The sequence below is a fragment of the Sinocyclocheilus rhinocerous genome, unplaced genomic scaffold, assembly GCF_001515625.1.
Source record: "Sinocyclocheilus rhinocerous isolate Xijiao unplaced genomic scaffold, SAMN03320098_v1.1 scaffold1764, whole genome shotgun sequence".
In the NCBI taxonomy this organism is placed as follows: Eukaryota; Metazoa; Chordata; class Actinopteri; order Cypriniformes; family Cyprinidae; genus Sinocyclocheilus; species Sinocyclocheilus rhinocerous.
Genome location: NW_015642520.1, coordinates 196480 through 217449, shown reverse-complemented (window position 1 = coordinate 217449; position 20970 = coordinate 196480). Strand labels below are relative to the sequence as shown.

Genomic DNA, 20970 nt, shown 5'->3' with positions numbered 1-20970 from the left:
TGAGTGTAGGCATCTATGAGTGTAGGCATCGTTCGGCGTCTGTCCGCGGCGCCCAGCTACGTCGTGTTGTACTTGTAAGAATTGTTCTAGACATGCCGAAAATTTGACACTACAGCACAGCAGCTGCTCTTTGTTTTCTCTGATGCACTAACTCTGCAGCAGCACTTCTTCTTCATCGTCTCGTCTGATGCACTCACTCAACCAAGCGTTCTAACCACAACCTCGCCACTCCCCACCCCCCAACCATTCGAATTTCTGTAGGCGGGAATTATTTGTAATGATATTCCAATGAGCCGCTTTGTGATATCACAAAGCCCGGAAACCAACGCTGTAGTCCAAACGAGCCGTTCGTTGTAGTTCTTGAAAAGGGATTTTTAAAAAACGAAATATCTCCCTTTGGAGTGGACTTTGAGATTTGTAACTTTCTAGATCTTTTTTAAGCCCAAACATAAACACTACACACTGACTAAAATTAAAAAAAATGAAATATCTCCCTTTGGTGTGGACTTTGAGATTTGTAACTTTCTAGGTCTTTTTTATGCCCAAACATACACCCTACACACTGACTAAAATTTAAAAAGTGAAAAAGCATAATAGGACCCCTATACAGAACAGTAAAACCAAAGAAGTGCTGAAATGTTCTTTGTGTATTCTTGTGCATTTGTGTGTGTGTGGGGGGGTTAGGGAGGATTGGAGAATGGGATTTGTCACCCTGTGCTCTGGAGGAAACGGGACGGCCTGGCCCTTCTTGTCCTCTTGATCAAATTAAATTGTACGGCTTCCAATGACTTTCTGAGGAGCAGAAAGACTTGTCACATTGTCAAAGAAACTGGTTCATTTGTCCATTATTCCAGATTGGAATTTTTTTTATTTATTGTAATTTGTTCATTGTAGGACTGTGACACATTCTGTCCTCTGTGTAAATCCATTTGACCACACTGAGACATTATATAGCTGTTCAGAAGCATCTGTTCTGCTCTGAAAGGGATTTACTGCTCAGGTTATGGTTTAAGTTTATAGAGTCATCAGTCATATTTGAATGGCAGGGCTTCTTAAATGGTCATAAATTAAAATCTAGTCTAGTGAAAACACACCTGTCTGCCTAAATCTACTGTAGCGAGAGAGACAAATTATTATTATTATTATTATTATAAACAACTCTAGTGGGAAACACCAAATTATATTAATTATACATTAATAATTATACAATTATACATTTCAATCCATTTATATTATTATTATTAGTAGTAGTAGTAGTACTAGTAGTTTTTATTTTACTTATTGTTACTGTTATTGTTATTAGCACTGTCTGCTGCTGACAAAACACAGATAAAGAAGTGTTGCAGTAGTTAAACTTTGTCCTTTTGCTGTGGCTGATGATGACATCCCTCTTTTTGAGCTCAAGTGATGCCCATAGACATGACCATGAGTGCTGAAGTTGATCATCAGTTAAGAGCCTATATAGAGACACTTCCTGTATGAACATATGACTGATGCAAGGTTATTAGTGAGCAGAGTTCGGTGTGACACATTGCTCTCTACTTTTTTTTTTTGCTTTTTTCCTTTCTTTAAATTTTAAGTGTTTAAGCTGCTCTCTGACATCCCAAAACTCAATGTGACAGATCGTTAGGGGAGGCTGACTCTATGAGGCCACCCTGAGGGGCCAGTTTGAGTCCGACAGGAGATCACAGCAAGTCACACAAACACCTGTCCATCACAGAGTTAGAGGAACATGGTTCCAGGCGAGTTCAGTCCCAGCTGAGCAGGACCCCGGAACAATGGCGAGAGAGTGACCGCGCACTCTCAGATGAGTGAAGAAGGACCAAACACTTTTAACAAAGTTAAAAAGATGAGGGAGAGAGAGGAAAATGTTGAAGAAAGTCAGCTAGCACTTTGTTGAAGTTCAAATCCACATACAGTTTACATACCTCTCTTTTCTCAAACGTTTGCATGCCCTTTAGCCAAGTATGGAATGTGTTTAGCTCTTTTTTAATAAGAGTGATTTCAATTTGAAAAATAAGATCATAAAAATTGTTTCAGTACTGCCCTGAAGAAGCTATATTAAAGATGTTAGCATATATTCTTTCTACAAGATTATAATAACTTGATTTGTACAAATTGCGCCCTACGAAAGTTTACATAGCTTTGTTCTTAATATTGTGTTGCCTTAAGCATCGGCGACTGTTTGCAGTCATTTTGTTTAGATTCTGATGAAACTGTAAATGTTTCTAATTTTGTGGTGATGGTGGCGCTATAGAGTTTGACTTACAAACTCCTTGATGGATAAAGGCATTTTTCAGGCAATTTTATTGCATGTTTAGCAGTTTGGATTCCTTTTAATGAAATGAATCATCTACTTGTCTGCTGACACAAGCCTCCGTTAATGGCTGAAATTCTTGTTCTTGATTGAGGAACATACTGAATATTTTTACACAATCATTCATAAATACTCATCAACTTCACAGATAATGTAATCAATCCAGAAAGATTTTTGTTTCCATCCTGAACAGTCGTGACATTCTGTGAATATTGCAGAGACTCTTATCTCCTCTGTCTCGCTGCGGTTCGAGTTTCACTGCGGTACTTGACAAACTTAATTTCCTCTGCCTCCTCTGGCCTTTCTTCTGAGATCAAGAGTACAGAGTATGTATTCAGAAATGGCAGAGAGGCACTCCGCCTATGTGCTCTGCATTTTTCTCACAGTTTAGAGCCGCCGGTATCTAGGCCACGGAGTGGGCCAGAACTTCAGAAAACTTTTTATTCCCATTGTATATTCAGAATGGCAGAGTCTGGTGCATTGTTGGATTAGAGGCGCTCTTTGTGACTGCACAATTTGCATGTGCGGGGCTTACACCACACGCTATCGACTGCCACCCTCTTATTTTTCATTTACTCCGATCAGGCACTGGATGAAGTAGATTTCTCTGAACGTAAAATTCAATTTCAGTGCTTAATCAATAATATCCCTGAAATAGAAGTTGGAAGCTTGGGTCTTTGATATGGATTTAGGCTTCTCATGGCAACGTTGAAAAAAAAAAAAAAAAAGAGATTTCATTGCGTATTTTTGGAGCAGAAAAACAGTTTTGTCTTGAAGTAATTCACTTATAATTTTCATCATCTTAATTAATTTTAGCTTCCTTTTTCCTCAGTGAACCAGCCCAGTTTTAAACTAAACTTACATGAAAGTCTGTTCTTCTGTTTAGTTTGACTATGATCAGGAATTGTCCAGTGTACCTCCCAAAATATATGTTATGTTACATCATATTTGATATGATACATGATATGTTATGTTATATGTTATGTTATGTGTTATGTTTTGTTGTTTTGTTACGTTATGTTTTGTTATGTTTTATGTTATGTTATGTTATATGTTATGTTATATTGTTGTATACACTAGCATATGGATGATCTCAGAGCTACACAGACATGAACCAGAAAGCCTCATAACTCTACTTTTGATTTTAGTTAGATCTTTAAAAAGTACTACTAGCCTAGTTTTACTAATACAAATTGCTAAAGCAGTTATGGTTCTTCTACTTTAATGCTAGATTGCATTTAAATTGCTGTGAATGAATTTTGAGTTTCCATAGGGGCTATTCTTTTCCTGCTCTCTTAAAGTATGCTGAGTCATGAAGTGTGCTCAGTGATGTCATTTCCTCCTGCCGCTGTATTTGGCTCTTGGAGTTCCTCCATGGAAAGGTTTACATGTAATCCAAACTAAACTGCCAAATTGTCAACTGTGGGGGAGTTTCCTTTGCCCCATTTTGTAAAAGGCGTGAGCAGAGAGAGCTCAAGTATAACTTTGTTAGTCATTGCAATGTCATTTTTTAGTTTTCCGTCACATAAAATCAATGGAAGATGTATACCTAAATCTGTACCTTTATCCACAGTTTCAGTGGCATGTTTCAATAACTCTGTTAGTTATTACTGTGTTTCAGTTTTCAGGCACTGTTTGCATGCGGTGCATTACTTATTTTGACTGACAACTGATTAATAGTTTTATAAGTCCTCAAAGATGCTTTTTAGTTGATTGTTTGTTCTTTAATAAAAGAAATACTGGGTACACCTTAAAAGCACACTCTTGGATTTTAGATTCAAATGTACGGCCTCGCTGCGTTCCCACGGCTCTCGGCCCCGCCCCTCTCGTCACAGTAATTTATATATTTTAATAATATTTGTATATCTTCTTAGATATCAAATAACAGCATATTGGCTTAAAACATCTTGATGTAAAATAAATATTTTTCATTTGAGAGTGAAATATTTATTTCAAATATTTTAATTTTCAAAGCTACATCAGATGATATGTGCACAAAAATTGTTAAAAAAATTATTGTAATGCTTAAAGATGATGCACTGTCTAATAGACATCGCGGTGATATGCGTGTGTTTACTGGGCGGTCGTGGTGCTCTTCCACATCGGAATTCATTTCTCAGCTGCTCCCTCAACCCTTCCTGATCGGTAGATTAGCACTTATATATCTGAGGCATTTTCCAGCCATGGAAATGCTAAGTAATTAGTTATCTGCTACCCGCAGATGAGCTTTGCCATCCTCCATAGAAACTGATCGTGTCTCCTCAGTCGGAAGTTTTATTTCCAGATGAATTTCTTCCGAAGTGAACCCCCAACTGGAGCTGGAAAATTACCTCTTTATTCATTTTCTGGAATATGTAGCGTTTCTTTTCTTTTGCTTGATTTTGAAATGTTCTGGAACTCAAATGTTGCAGACATCAGTTCCACATGAAGTTATTTACAGCATCCTGGGGGGGAGATATTCAAGCTGGTACAGTATGGCACAATTTTCCTGTCTTCTCTTCATTTTAGTTCTGCTTGCAGTCCATATGTTCATAATGATTGACAGTTGGGGGTGTCAATCAAAAATTTGTAGGGTAATGACCAAAAACAACATTTTGTGCTCTCTCTGTTATTTTCAGGAAACGATGCTTCTAATTTGTGTTTGTGGCCTTGTTTGCATGTCGTACGCAGCTGCGTTGTGTTATTGTGTTTTGTCTTACTGCTTTTTGAAATGTTGAAATATGGTTTGTGAACAGAATGAGTGTTGATCTTTTTACTAGAGTCTCAAACAGCAGGCCTGCACATGCTTTAACTGAGTTTACGCAGCAGTCAAACCCTGTAGCGTTTCTCCATGGAGAGCAGAGAGGGATCTCATAAAAAAATTTAATAAAGATGCTGTCATTTTGGCATGTGCTGGCACATCTATTTGTTATTGCCGTCATTCTTGGAATTTGTAATTTTTTTTATTTTATGCATCTCAGTCACTTTTTTCCATCTTCTTGTTACTGATTGGAAAATATATTTAGGTCTTAATGTGAATGGTTGAGTCACTGGAATAGTTTTTAAATTGTTTGCACCGCAATGCATTTTATTTGCTTAGGGGTGTTTTTAACATTATCACATATCACCAAACCTTAAGCGCATTAAAATGCTCTTTATATTACCGTCTTTGTGTTCCACGGAGGTCTGTAATACTTGGAGAGAGCTGCTCGGCTGTTGTTTCTCCGGTAGTTCATGATTTGAAATCCTTGCTCATGGCTGCTCAGTTCTATGGACTACCTTGTTTTCTTGTAGCGAATTCTGAGGAAAATCTGCGTTATTTCACCATAATCGCAATGGCAGAAGAGAAAAATGTCATTAGAGAAAGCAGCAATGGTTGAAAAATGAGACTGGAAGTGTTCTAAACGTCACTTTGTTCTCTTTCAGACCTTGGTGGATTTCTTTAGTGAGAACTGTCCCGTCACTGAGAGACTCAAGATGTTCTACACCTGCCGGGCACCTCCTCTCTGGGACCTACAGGTGAACTGAATTCCTGTTTGTTTATATAAATCTTCTGGTTTCTCAAAATGATCATGCTTTAGAAACACGCATGTTCTTAAAACTCTGCCCTTTTATGGCATGCACACACATTTAACTAGGGATTATCTAAATGGAGGCTTTCCATAAAACCTACAAATGAATGAATGAGTGAATGAACGCTTAAACGAAACCGTGTGTAGCTGATCATGATCTGTGTGTGCTTAAAATGCATAAAATAACTTTGGTCTGGGAACCCATTTTACCCTTGATTGAGTTTTTTTTTTTTTTTCTCAACCTTCATTATGTCTGAATTTATGTAGGGAATAATTCACATATTATAAAGCCAGATTACCTGAGTTAATTTGAAACGGAAATTATTGACTCATTTGTTGGTGCCTAAATTGATTAGCTTGCATATTTTCTGTCATTACCAGACGCACAAGTGCATTGAGCTAATCACCTCAAATGAGCGTAGGCAGCCGTTACTTATCGATCTACTTCTCAGAAACCCATTTCTGTAAACACAACAGCTGGGTTATACAGCCAGTGTCGTGTCAAAAAGAACTTTGGCAGATAGAATATGAAATTAATTTCCCGTACACGGTGAGGGCATCCAGGAATATGAGACGACGAGTTCATTTTGACAGTGTTTGTCAGGTAATAGAGCAACATTTAACTCTCCGTTCCTGCTTGATTGGGCAATAATGCAACTAATGCGAAGCAAACAAATGTTTTCTGAAAAGAGAGGTTGTTAAACAAGTGAATAAACAAGAAAAAAAAAGAAAAAAAGATGTATGGAGGAGAACGGCAAATTGTAACAGGTCAGCATGGATGAAGGGTTGCGAAAGAAAAGGAGTGAAATAACTGAATAGAAAAAGAGAGTGAGTGGAGGGAGGGATGGATAGATAGATAGATGAAAAGAAGGGATGATTGATGTGATCAGTCTTGTGGATGACATTGCTCACGCTCTGTGTAATAACAGTGAACAGCAATAAAGCTGGAATTGAAGTCGCTTCTATTGCTGGCAGGGGAATAGAATGCTGCAAAACTGCTAGCGAGAGAGAGAGAGAGAGAGACAAGAGCAGCATGCAGCCAGAGAAAAGTGTGTGTTTCTGTAGGGTAAAGAGACGGCAGAGCGTTGGAGGGCATAAAGAGTTTTTTTGTTAGTTTTTTTGGGAACAGATTTCAGAAATTGTTGGATTTGCTTTCAGACTGAATCATTTTGGCATGTGTATGAATCATAAAAGCGTTCACTGTGGCGGTTTTGTTGGAGATGAAATGAATGAGGAAATGAAAAGATAGAAAAGTTGCACAAATGGGCTCCCCAAAGCCTTTTTTTCTCTGTCACTTTTACTTTTATTCTCTCTCTGTATGTCACTTTTTCAAATTTAGTGTTTTATTGTCAAGACAAAAACTGTGCATTTGTATTTGCTGTCGTAAAATTTGAAATTGAAAGATAAATTAAAATAGCAGTGTGAATAAAATAAAATAGCAGTAGTTCAAAGTAAAATAAAATGTAAATAATTTAATCTGTAGTAGCAGTAGTACCTTATTAAATGGAAAGTAGATATTCGATAAAAAAGTTATATATATATCAAAATATAATGTGTGTGTGTAACTATATATATATATATATATAGTTATATATATAAAAGTTATTTTTCATATTGAAACTGTTGAAAATACACAACATAGACATACACATATGACAGCCTCTGAACTTGGTCAATACTAATCTAAAAATACATTCAATCAGTCATAGCTCCAATACGGCTCTGTGTATTAAATGCCGCTTCATTTGAAAGCACGTGATGGAGATTTACTATTCACAGAACCGGCTTTACTGACGAGATGCGCATTGTATGTGTGTGTGTGTGTTCTTAGTTTAATGTGTAGTTTAAAGTAAAGGTGTTTAATTGTCATGGGTAGATAAAATGAAACGGAGTACTACAATTAACATTTAAAAATAAATTATATATTAAAACATGTAACATTAATTGAACAAATAAGAAATAAACTTAAGATGAATAAAGAAAAATAAGACCGAAAGTATTTATACTGAGCAGAGCTGTGTGTGTGTGTGTGTTTCTCTCTCTTTCTCTGAATTAGTTAGTAGCATCATGTTTTGTCTCCTGGCTGATAGGTCACATGATCATGTCTGTGGGACGTGATATGCCATTGAAGGCGGGTGAGGAGGAGGGGGGAGGTTTGTCATAGGACCGAAAGGTGAAGGAGAAATTGAGCAGGAATTGAGCATTTCCTGTCGCTGCACCGCTTGCAGCTACGTGTCTGTGATGTCTCGCTGATATTCAAGGTCGAGGGTGATGTTGGTTCAGTGTGATTTATACTCTCCACAAATACAGCAGATTTATACATCAGCATCAAAAACTTCAGTAGATGATCTCCAGTGGGGGCGGAGCACATCTCAGTATATTTATTATCAGAAATACACGGACTTACAGTGGACACAGCCTACGACTCTTCATCCTTTTTGGCACTTCATCCATCTGTTCTTAAATGATCTGTGAATGACAGAAAGAGTGTAAACACACGTTTAACCAGTAGCATTCATCAGAGACAGACGAGGGTCATTAATAGCACATATGTATATATAGCTCTGACTGTGAAGTATGACATTGTGGAGATAGATGGCCGTCCGCGGAATGCATCCTTTCAGAAAGAGGGTGAGAGAGAGAGAAAACGGACAGAGAAAATGAGAGGGGGAGTGGGGGCAGTGTATATCCTTGGTAAGGTGTAGAGAAGTGTAGGTGACTTCTAGAGGGATCTTTTATTTTATTTTAGTTTCATTTCATTTCATTTAAGGTGTTTTGTTTAAAACACTGTCCAATTATTTCATAACTTTTTTAAATGAAAATTGTCATGTAACCACTCTTAATGCCACTCTAAACTCGTCACTTTTTTCTAAAATAGATAACTAATACAATCAAACTACATTAGTTTATCAGTAATCCTAAAAAAATAACACTGAGCTACACTTTTTTCTGTGAAACAAAATGTAAAAACTGCTCTTTTGCATATAATATACACTACTCACAAAAAGTTAGGGATATTCGACTTTCGGGTGAAATTTCAGAATGCACCTAAAATGCACTATAACCTTTACAGGTGAACTTAATTTGACCTTCTCTAAACTTTTGAATGCGCATGTCCAACTATTAAATGTTTCAGTACTTATTGCATAACATGCTATTCTCTAACAAGGTGATTAACTGCAAAAATCACAACAAGTGTTTTTCTGATCAAGTCTGATCCATGAATCGACCACTAAATGTTCTGGTTCACTGACAATTTGTATTTAAACAGTCCTCTTCATCATGCTGTTCACATTTTGACATCATGAGACCAAGACGACACCTAACAATTGATCAACGAGGTTTCAAATGGGATGTTCTCAGAGGGAAGTTGCCACTGAGCTTAGAGTGTCACAGAGTGTCATCAGCAGGTTGCAACAGAGACATAGAGAGACTGGAAGAGTCACAGAAAGTCATAGAAGTGGACGTCCTTTGGCCACATCCCATGCTGGTGACCGCTTCATTGTGAACAGTGCCCTGCGGAACCGGGTGTTGAATGCCACTCAACTCCAGGCACACTTAAGGGAGGTAAGAGGCATCCGAGTGTCATGTCAGACCATTCGAAACCGCTTACATCAGCATGGTCTGCGTGCTAGATGACCTGCAAGGGTACCTGACCACACCACCAGGCACAGGCATCATCGTCTTGCATGGGCCAGGGAGCATTTGTGCTGGATGAGGAGCCAAAAACTGCTCTTTTGCATATAATATACACTACTCACAAAAAGTTAGGGATATTCGACTTTCGGGTGAAATTTCAGAATGCACCTAAAATGCACTATAACCTTTACAGGTGAACTTAATTTGACCTTCTCTAAACTTTTGAATGCGCATGTCCAACTATTAAATGTTTCAGTACTTATTGCATAACATGCTATTCTCTAACAAGGTGATTAACTGCAAAAATCACAACAAGTGTTTTTCTGATCAAGTCTGATCCATGAATCGACCACTAAATGTTCTGGTTCAATGACAGTTTGTATTTAAACAGTCCTCTTCATCATGCTGTTCTGCGTGCTAGATGACCTGCAAGGGTACCTGACCACACCACCAGGCACAGGCATCATCGTCTTGCATGGGCCAGGGAGCATTTGTGCTGGATGAGGAGCCAGTGGGCCTCAGTGCTGTTCTCTGATGAAAGTTGGTTATCATTAAGCAGAAATGATGGCTGCCAAAGCTGTTGGAGTCATCCAGGAGAACGCTATGCATCAGCCACTGTTGTCACCAGACGAGCCTGTCTGGACAGGTGTGTCTAGTGAATACAGAACTGCCCTACACCTTGTGAATGGTACTGTGACAAGCCAATACTACCATCATATATATATTATTATTCCAGTCATTGTGCCTCTGCATGAGCAACACGGGCCTGATTTCATCTTCATGGATGACAGTGCCCCAGCTCATCAAGGTTGCATCATCAGGGAACGGCTGCTGGAGGCTGGGGTACCTCAAATGGAGTGGCCTAGTGCTGTTCTCTGATGAAAGTCGATTCACATTGAGCAGAAATTATGGCGGCCAATGCTGTTGGAGATGTCAAGGAGAACGCTATGCATCAGCCACTGTTGTCACCAGATGCTGTTACAGTCTGGGCAGGTGTGTCTAGTCAATACAGAACTGCCCTACACCTTGTGAATGGTACTGTGACAAGCCAATACTACCATCATATATATATTATTATTCCAGTCATTGTGCCTCTGCATGAGCAACACGGGCCTGATTTCATCTTCATGGATGACAGTGCCCCAGCTCATCAAGGTTGCATCATCAGGGAACGGCTGCTGGAGGCTGGGGTACCTCAAATGGAGTGGCCTGCACTTTCTCCAGACCTGAATCCCATAGAAAACCTATGGGATCAGTTGAGTCATTGTGTAGAGGGTCGTAACCCTGCACCCCAGGACCTCAATGACCTAAGGGCAGCCCTTCAAGAAGAGTGGAATGCCATGGCTCGGCAGACAATAAGTCGACTTGTGAACAGCATGAGATGTCGTTGTCAAGCTGTAATTGATACTCAAGGACACATGACAAGTTATTGAGACATTGACATTTTTTGTTGTGGTATACCCACCACTGTTGTTAGCTTTTGTTTCAATAAATTGTTTGAAATGAAGAATTTACCATTGCATGTTTCTACTTAAATGCCCTACTTTCATGATATAATATCACTGTAGCATGAACTTTTTACATTTTCCATAAATTTCACCCGAAAGTCGAATATCCCTAACTTTTTGTGAGTAGTATATATACTTTTAGAAGTAAATTCATTTTAAAAATTCAGGTAATGTATCAAATAATGTATCTCTCAACAATGTATCTTAAATAATGTATCCCAGGTCGTGATTTGAACCCGATTCACGCTAAATAAAAATAAATCTGTAAAAAATTAATTAATTAATGTAACGTAATGTAATATGTGCTTTCAGATAGGTCACAAAGTGAGCCAGGAGGGGGTAACTGCTTCTGTTGCACCCTCAAATAAAATAGCTTAATGACGCCCCTGGTAATATCTGTAAAGTGCCAAAATAAAGTACCAAAATAAACCAAAGTGAACTGCAAATCACTGAATGCAGTCGGTTTATTTTTGATATTTTTGGCTCTGTACATGCTAAATATATATTTTTGAGTGCCTCCCACATACTGTGTGTATTTAGAGGAAGGTGGGCCATGTTGACTGATCTTGGCTCGCTGTTTGTATGTATGTGTGTGTTTAGAGGCAGTTGGCGAGTCTGTTGACTGATTTGGGCCTGACGAGTTCTGCGCTGCTAATCTACGAACGACTGGAACTCTGGGAGGATGCAGTTGTCTGCCTGGAGAGGATGGGACAGCACGGCAAGGTACGCTACTCACATATGTTTTGTTAAAGAAAACTTCAAACCAGTTAAGTATCAGTTTAAATGAATAGTACTTCCCTAAATTCATGCCATTGGTTGAGCCAGTGTTGCTGTCGGGTTGGACGATATGTTCAAACAAACAGATCATTGTTTTGATAGTCTTACAGTGTTTACTCTTCAGGGAAATCGACCTACAAATGACTTGCTCATAGTAGTCTCTGCATATTAAGTTGGGATAAGAGAAAGTGACTTCTGTTTAAGATCTTGAAGAGGGATTGATTGCTACTTTTACCTCTTGCCATATCTATCTCGTCCCTTTATCCTCTCTATCTCTCCTCCTGCTCTCTTCTTCTTTCCTTTCTATATGAGCTCCTGTCAGCATGCTCTAACAACACATCTCTCTCGCTGTGTGTGTTAGTGCAGATTTCTGGGAGCCATTTCACAGCTTTATTAAGTTACCGTCCTCTTTGTGTGCCAATCAGATTATAGGGTACATCTGAGGTCAATAAAACCAGCCAATCACCCCCAATCTGAGCTGTAATATTATAAAAATGTACTGACATCCACTCCACTGTACCTGATATACTGACTCTCACTTTCTTTCTCTCCCTGTTTCCCTCTATCTACTTTTCCCTGCACTCTTATTAAAGCTTAAAGCCATAAACTGCAGGTATGCGTAGAAAAGAAAGTAAAAGACAAAATACTGAGACGGGCGAAAGGGAGTGATGCTTCATATGAAAGGAAAGAAATTAGAAAATCTGTGAAATATGTGAAGCAGAGAGAAAGTGAGGTGAGAAAACGGTGCATACACAAATCAGCAAGACTGGAATGGGAAGAAATGTTTTGTGTTGCTTTGAGTTTTGCTGATGGATTAATCCATGATATTCTGTGTTCGTTTAATGAGTGAACATCTTCAGAGCACGAGGGATGTGTACTGATGTTTATTTGATTTGAGTTCAATTTATTGTCCCATGAAAGCTCGCATCAGTTATTGCAGATTACTGTTGGAATTTACTGTGTAAAAGCTCTTTCCATTAATACTTTGGTATCCCACTACTTTTACTTTATTTTACATTACATTATTATTATCATTTTACCTTTTTATTTAGTATTTAAGACAGTAAATCCAATTCTTTTGCAGTGATTGCTGTCAGATGACTATTATCTCATGTGAAATTGTAGTACAACATTTTTTTTTTTTTTACTAATTTGACGTTTTTGCAATTTTTGTAAAAATTATTTTATAAATTGTCTATTTAATTGATAATGGGATTGCAAAAAATCCAGATCTCATATGAACAGAAGATAAAGCAGCTATATATAATATATATAAAATGTAGTTTGACCTCCTGATGTTGAAGATTAATATTTTACAAAGGTGAAGGTTTTGTTTTCATGACCTTTTATTGAAAACATTTTTCCCCCCAGGCCTTTAGTTTTCCCTATTCCGTAGAAAGTGCATTTGTCATTCCAAGTTAAGAAAACAGTTGGTAACAAAACACTTTACATTAGAACTAAAGGTTTACTGCTTTAACTAAAGGATTTGGGGTTTCTTGCAGTTAAGTCCAGATAATTTACCATAGTAAACATACTTCCTGGCACCAGAATTTTTCAGTTTCCTTTCTAAAATTTCCAAACTGTTATTAGCATTGAAACTGATAACCTATCCCCCGATTAGCATCCATTTGTGTTGTTGGCAGTCATGAGATCCATCAGAGGAAACCTGACTGGGCTACACAAACCTTGGTCGGCTCCAATGGCACCTTGTTGTTTGTAGGCAATGTGAAATGTGCAGTTTATAACGGCCACGAGGAACAAAGGAGCATTCAGGTGCTGTCAAACCACGGGGTTCTCTTTCTCTCCTGTATTACCTTCTCTTATCGGTGTTGTTCTTATAGAACAGAAATTACTTTTTTTTTTTTTACCCGAGTAAATAGCTTATTCATCCTGTGTCTGGGCCTTCAGGTTTTGAGCTTTCTTTTTTTATGTAACAACTCTGTCGAGTACGAAGAGATATTGTTCCCACTTCTCAAATTATGTGTACCCACGAAAATAAATAAGCACCCAAATAGAAGTGCTGGGCAAGCACTGAGAATTTTTTTGCCGCCCACCCCTTCTCTCCCACTACGACTTTAGTTCTGAGCGTTTGCAAAAAGCCAATTATCCATCCGTTCCCATGAATACCAGCAAGGGTGGAAGGGCAGGAGGCGATGAGAGATGCACTGTAATATAGCCCAGCATCCAGTGTATTTCAGAGTGAAGCCACATTCACAGTGATTGTAAGGAGTATGTGTTAATGGCAGCAGAATTTCGCCAGCTAGATTTAAACAAAGAGTTCATGGGCTTTTACATTTAGAGAAGCTGTTCTTGGCTGTAGCGTAGTACTGGTGAGCCCTACCATGTCAAGTTCTCATGTTCATAAGGGTTTGTGGCCACACATACTGAAGATGTGTTGGTCCTTGTTTCTCATGTTAGAGATGAAGGTTTTAGTCTGACTCAGTCCTGTTTTCAACCCCTCTCCCAAAATAGTTTCCTGTCTTCTCTGTTCTGTACCAAGAACTGATGTTTCTTGTTTGAAATTTTATTTGGGATCTTTGTGGCTTTTATCTACTTAATTTTGACTTCTTTTAAATGTTTATTGCTAGAAAACACTACTCATTTATCAAATCAATATTTAGACAATTTAAATATTGCAGAGTTGGCAAAAAACTGCAAACCTCATTTGAAAATAATCTACTAATCTTATTTTTATTTTTTATTTTATGTATGTATTTATTTATTTGCTTTTTGCGTAGTTTTGTTAAATTTTTAATTTCAGTTTTATTGATTTTGGACCCTTGCTGTTTCTATAAGTGATTTTTTTTTTCTTTAGGAATCGTTTTAGTAGTGTGGTTTTTAATAATATAAAAATAATGTAACAGCATACCTATGTCATTAGTTTAATCCCTACTACGCACTATATGGCCAAAAATATGTGGACATCCACACACCACACCCAATTTCAAAACCATTGGCATTAATCAAGAGTTGGTCCTCTTTTACAGCTTTCATTCTTCTGTAAAGATTTTACAGTAGTTTTTAGGAAAGTCGCTCCTATTCGGACACAATTATCTGAATGATCCAATTCATCCCAAAGGTGTTCAGTGGGGTTTAGGTCCAGCTTTGTGCAGGACAGTCCAGTTCTTTCAAGCAAGGATTGAGTACATTTCTTTGCATGTCATTCTGGATTAAAAAAGACCCTCCCGAAACAAAGTTTCAGCACATAATTCCCTAGAATGTTTTTATATAGTGGCATATTAACTGGAATTAAGGGGCCTAGACAAACCCAATATTAAAAAAAAAAAAAAAAAAAAACGTCTCCACATACTTCAGGCCATGTGCATATTTTCCAATATGAGGATTAAAACTGTCAAAGTTTGTTTCAATCTGGTGGTACCTTCTTTTCTCTCAGGCAGAGGACATTTTGAGGCGTGAGCTGGAGAAAAAGGAGACGCCATCACTTTACTGTCTGTTAGGTGACGTGCTGAAGGATCCAGAGTATTATGACCGAGCATGGGAGCTTTCCAAACACCGCAGTGCACGTGCTCAAAGGTCCAAAGCTCTGCATCATCTGCGCCACAAAGAATTCCAGCAGTGCGTGGAATGTTTCGAACGCTCGCTGCGAATCAACTCCATGCAGGTATGCCGTGCACTTGTGCGTAGCTTTATGGTCCTTACCCAAGCATCCTGTAAATGCTGATAGACATTAACCACCCATACCCCTTTATTACTGAAATGATTTAGGTGTATGCAGGGTATTCTACAAACTTTTGTCTGTACTGGCCAGTGTTCCTTTGACTTGAGAGCCGAATGATGGCATTACTGTTGCAACATGAATAAAAAAAAATATTTGTAAAAGTTTTAAAAGCATCATACATCCCATTTACATCCAGTGTCATTTAACTGTGTGATTACAGTCATAGCCTGCTTTTGATGCAACTATCAAAAATCAGTTCACATGTGGTATTTGAAAATAATTTGATAGCATTTTATTTTAAATGGACAGGGGTAATAAAATGGTTGTAGTTTGAGTATTATATTACGAGAACATCTTTTAACTTTCATAGTAATTTGATTCAGTATTTTTATGGTGCTTCTACAATAATGGTCAACCATTATTTAATACAATGAATAGCCATGAAATTCACATGATATCTGTAAATATAATTGTATTTTATATGAATGGGCAATAAAGTTGCTGGAGCTGCTGTGCAACCCAACACTTTTATATAGAAACAAGATTGTAGTTGTAAACAGTGTAATGGGAGCGGGACACATGCCCAACAGTCTAAAATATCAATCATTTTTATGTAGAAAATAATAGAAAAGCAACACAGTGGAATGCAAAAATGCATTCAGTGTGAACGAACCCTTAGTCTCTACAAACTTGAGTATTAAATTACGAGAACATCTTTTAACTTTCATAGTAATTTGATTCAGTATTTTTATGGTGCTTCTACAATAATGGTCAACCATTATTTAATACAATGAATAGCCATGAAATTCACATGATATCTGTAAATATAATTGTATTTTATATGAACGGGCAATAAAGTTGCTGGAGCTGCTGTGCAACCCAACACTTTTATATAGAAACAAGATTGTAGTTGTAAACAGTGTAATGGGAGCGGGACACATGCCCAACAGTCTAAAATATCAATCATTTTTATGTAGAAAATAATAGAAAAGCAACACAGTGGAATGCAAAAATGCATTCAGTGTGAACGAACCCTTAGTCTCTACAAACACAGTGTTTGTGAACTTACGTTTTCATGTTCACCACACATGCACAAGCTCTAGAAGATCACAAGGATGGATGCACTGTATCGAGAAGATTGGCAGAGTGCTGACAGAGAACATGAGAAACACTGAAGTACAGTGGAAAACAGCGAGACAGCAGTGTGTGGATGAAGTGGCATCAGGTTCATTCACCACAGAACCAAAAAAGTGCACAGCTACCCCCCCCCACTCATTTTTCATTCCTCCCTTCATCCATAATGCAGAAGCACAGGCAGCAAGAAGACAGAGTAATTTTCCTGAGGGACTCATTGATGACCCTAGCTTGATCTTTAACACCTCCTCGCAGTGCTGCCGCAGGGCCTGGCCGAGCTAATGCTGCCTTTAGGCCTAGAACTGGAAGTAAAGACGGACGAGTGCCAGAGAGATACAAAGATGAGCACTCGGGAAAAGAAACTGATTTAAAACATATGAAAGAGACTGATTTCTTGAGGTTCATGGGTTCAAAAGACATCATTAATTTTTAGGGCCGAATAACACCTTTAAAAGACGAGTGAAGCACTTGAAGTCTCCCCAGTTTTCTTTTTGCCCTCGTCAGTAATACTCCATCATTCTCACGCTCTCTTCTCCGTCTTTTATCTCCACAGTTGGGTGTGTGGTTCTCTCTGGGCTGTGCGTATTTTGCACTGGAAGGCTACGAAGGGGCCGCCAAAGCTTTTCAGAGATGCGTTGGACTGGAACCAGATGTAAGTCACACGGTCCTTGTAAGGAGATCAGTGTCATATGATCATAAAGAAAGGGCTTGTGCTTAGTTGTTCAGTACTTGTGCTGTCATATGATTTATGTCTTAACGTAATCAATTGATTGTGTCTGCGAATGCCTCCCTGTTTTTGTTCTTACAGGCTTCTATTCGCTTTTATGCATCTATAAAAAAGCACAGACCATTATATGTAGTACAGGAGCCTCTTATATTCCTAATGGTGTACTTAAAATTCAAATGTAGTCAAGAGGCAGGCTTAATACTCCATCCAGGAAACGAGTAAACAAGCTATTAGGAAATATTCTGTAGATGTCTGGTTTCTTAGTTATTTATAATGATTTATTTTGACAAATGACTTTCACCCGTGGACCTGACTCTGATCGTTTACTCTCCTCCATTTAGAATTCAGAAGCATGGAACAACCTCTCCACGGCCTACATCAAACTGAGAATGAAGTGAGTATATGTGTAAGCGCTAAGAATAAAGGCTACATCAACAAAGCTTTGTTTTGCTGGTGTTTTAATCCAATAAGAGCATTTATTTTTTGTTCAACAGTGGTATTTGGAATAAAGACCGTAATAAGCAGCCAGTTAAGCTTTCCTTCAGTATTTTGGATGGGCTATGATTTCAAAGGCAGCAGACAAGGAGAAATATGTACATTTTATCATTTTAAGAGTCCTCCAAAAAAAACAAGCACTAGTAAAACTATTTTTGAATTTTGACAGTTTTCACGGTCTGTTGAAGATTGTCTCACGCATATTGTCTTTTGCTGGCCGTATATAATAAAGTAATCATGATTTGTTTGGGGGGGGGGGACATACAATGCCATTCAAAAGTTTAGGGTAAATAAGATTCTTTTGGAAATAAATTTAATTCAGCAAGGATGCATGAGGGATCATGTGACACTGAAGACTGGAGCAATGGCTGCTGTAAATTCAGCTTTGCCATTACCAGGAACAAATCACAATATTACAGTTGTAATATTTCACAGTTTTACTGCTTTTACTTTATTTTTGATCAAATAAATGGTGAGTTTCAGAAACTTCTTTTAAAAACATAAAAAGAAAATCTCCAAACTTTTGAACTGTAGTGTATATAGATACATTAGTACTGCTTCTATTGATCTTTTTTCCCATCCCATGATTGTGATGGACTTCTTGACGTATGTGTGAATTTCTAAATAATAGCTAGCACTGCTCTCACACACTTATCTCTCACCCAAGTAAAAACTGTAGATAAGCCCCATTCAGGTTCCAAACAATTTTCTTTGAGAAGTTGCTAGTAAATTTCACAATTAATTACAATGAAACATCAAGTAACATCAAAACATGAAATTTTGTAGTAGGACTGACATTTTATTTTCTTCTAAAACGTACTCCAATACAATTTTGCTCTTTCATGCTTTTTCTTTTACTCCTTTCACTCTTTTTCTTTCGCTTTCATCCATTTTTATCACTTTCTTTGAGTCACTCTTTCTTTCTCTTTTGCTTTGTCGCTCTTTTTTTGCTGTTTCACTTTCTCTTTCTTTAGCTCTTTCTTGCACCAGTTTCTCTTTCTTTCGCTTTTTTATTATTATAATTTTTTTTGTTACATTCTGATCCTTCTGAAATTATTCTAATTCTAAACATTTCTTGTTATTATCAATGTTCAAAACATTGCTGCTAATTTCTTTGTGGAAATATTGATACTTTCTTCATCTTTAATGAATAGAAAGTTCAAAAGAACAGCATTTATTTGAAAAATATATAAAAATATATAAATTATTTCTTAAACATTTCTAAAGTTTTATTTCTTGCAGTGTGACTTGATTTAACGTCATTGCAACTAATTCTAGCAATTGTGATTTTACAGTAGGTACAGAAAAGAATCACCCCCCCCTTTAAAATAATCATATTTTGTTGCTTTGCAGCCTGAAATGAAGACGGACACAGTTTTTGTTTTATCCAGCTGTATTTACTCCGTGCAACTTATAGCATCCAAGTGAAAGATATAACACCAACATGTCAGAAAAAAAATAAAAGGCCAGAATCACTGAGTTAGACCACCCTTATTTATTATATATTTAGATCAGAGTTTTTATTATAAACTTTTTCACGATTACTGTCATTGCAACTAATTCTAGCAATTGTGATTTTACAGTAGGTACAGAAAAGAATCACCCCCCCCTTTAAAATAATCATATTTTGTTGCTTTGCAGCCTGAAATGAAGACGGACACAGTTTTTGTTTTATCCAGCTGTATTTACTCCGTGCAACTTATAGCATCCAAGTGAAAGATATAACACCAACATGTCAGAAAAAAAATAAAAGGCCAGAATCACTGAGTTAGACCACCCTTATTTATTATATATTTAGATCAGAGTTTTTATTATAAACTTTTTCACGATTACTTCTTTATTTTACTTGGAAAAAAACTTCCAAAAAAAGCTGATGTTCTAAAGAGCAAACAAATGTTTAGATGTTGGAAGTGTTGGGGTTAACGGTCACAGGGGCACAGATATGTTCCCATTTCATGATAGCGTCCCAAAGCTGCTTTCACGCACACAACCATGTTTTGTAACGCTTTGCCTTCTAGATAGGTTTTAAATTAGTAGGCTGTACACCTATACATTATCCCTCATTACATTGTCACTTCTAACTTCATTTCCCGTTTTCCCCCCCAGTTTTCAATTTTTCAGATTGTTCCTTTACGTCTGCTGAGCGGCTAGTAGCTCATCAATTAAAAGTTGTGATGTGAAAGCACAGAAGTTGAAAAGGTCATCGCTAGCATTCGCCTCCAGCCCCAGTGAGAGTTTCAGACGGTAATTGGGATCTGGGCGCTTGGCTGGACTCAAAATCATCACTCACTCTCTACTGTTCATTTTTTCTCACTTCATCATCTCTCTCTCCATACAGAAACCCTTCAGATGCGTGTTAGTGGCAAATTAGATGAGAGCAACTGTTAATAAGGGAAATGCTGTGCATGTGTGCGAACATCTTGGTATACAGTCATAAGACCAGGCTCTCTGTCTTTGATCCCACCCATTAATTCACATTCCACAGAGACAGAGAAAAGAGAGACCATCCTTCCTCATCCCGAGATAAAAAAAAAAAGATGGATCAAGTATCCTCTTCTCTCTCTCTCTCTCTCTCTCAGTACCATTCTTCATTCCCTCGTTTCTCCCAGGAGAATATTACCACTCTCCTTAATTTCACGCTGTAAGGGGATCGTGCAGGAATTACACCCACACACCCATTCAATTTCCCCTTAAACATATCACTTCCCCCATCATGAGGGGGCGGAGTCTTATCCAGTTATAGCCCTTTTAGTCATTTCACATGTTCCACATCACCGGTGGACAGTCACAGATACCATCCTGACTATTTTGTTATTAGTTTTATTTTAGATTTTTAATGTGTGTATAATTTTAAAATTGATGGATTAATGGGTGCAAAAATAGGGTTGTTTTAATTTAAAAAAAAAAAAAAAATTTCATGTATAACACATTTTGTTATCTAAACATGAGCAATAAAAAGCAAACTCACAATATCTAAAACTTTTCCTGCCCTAAAATGCATAAATTAGTAAATAAAATGCTACCTAGGTCTCTCATGCTTACTAAGGCAACATTCATTTGATCAAAATAGTTAACAACTTTACTACTGTGAAATATTATTACAATTAAAATAACTTTTTTCTGTTTTTAAATATTTTAAAAAT

The 20970-nt window shown here is 37.5% G+C and overlaps 1 protein-coding gene across 1 annotated transcript in view; it reads left to right on the top strand.

The window, feature by feature from the left end:
• Positions 1-20970, top strand: part of LOC107755967 (tetratricopeptide repeat protein 27-like) — an 86713-nt gene that overhangs the window by 53011 nt on the left and 12732 nt on the right. Inside the window, exons 11-16 of the mRNA XM_016572931.1 lie at positions 5723-5815; positions 11616-11738; positions 15187-15414; positions 17159-17257; positions 17674-17726; positions 17827-17860. Of these exons, the coding sequence (XP_016428417.1) occupies positions 5723-5815; positions 11616-11738; positions 15187-15414; positions 17159-17257; positions 17674-17726; positions 17827-17860 (630 nt within the window). The remainder of the gene's footprint in view (positions 1-5722; positions 5816-11615; positions 11739-15186; positions 15415-17158; positions 17258-17673; positions 17727-17826; positions 17861-20970) is intronic.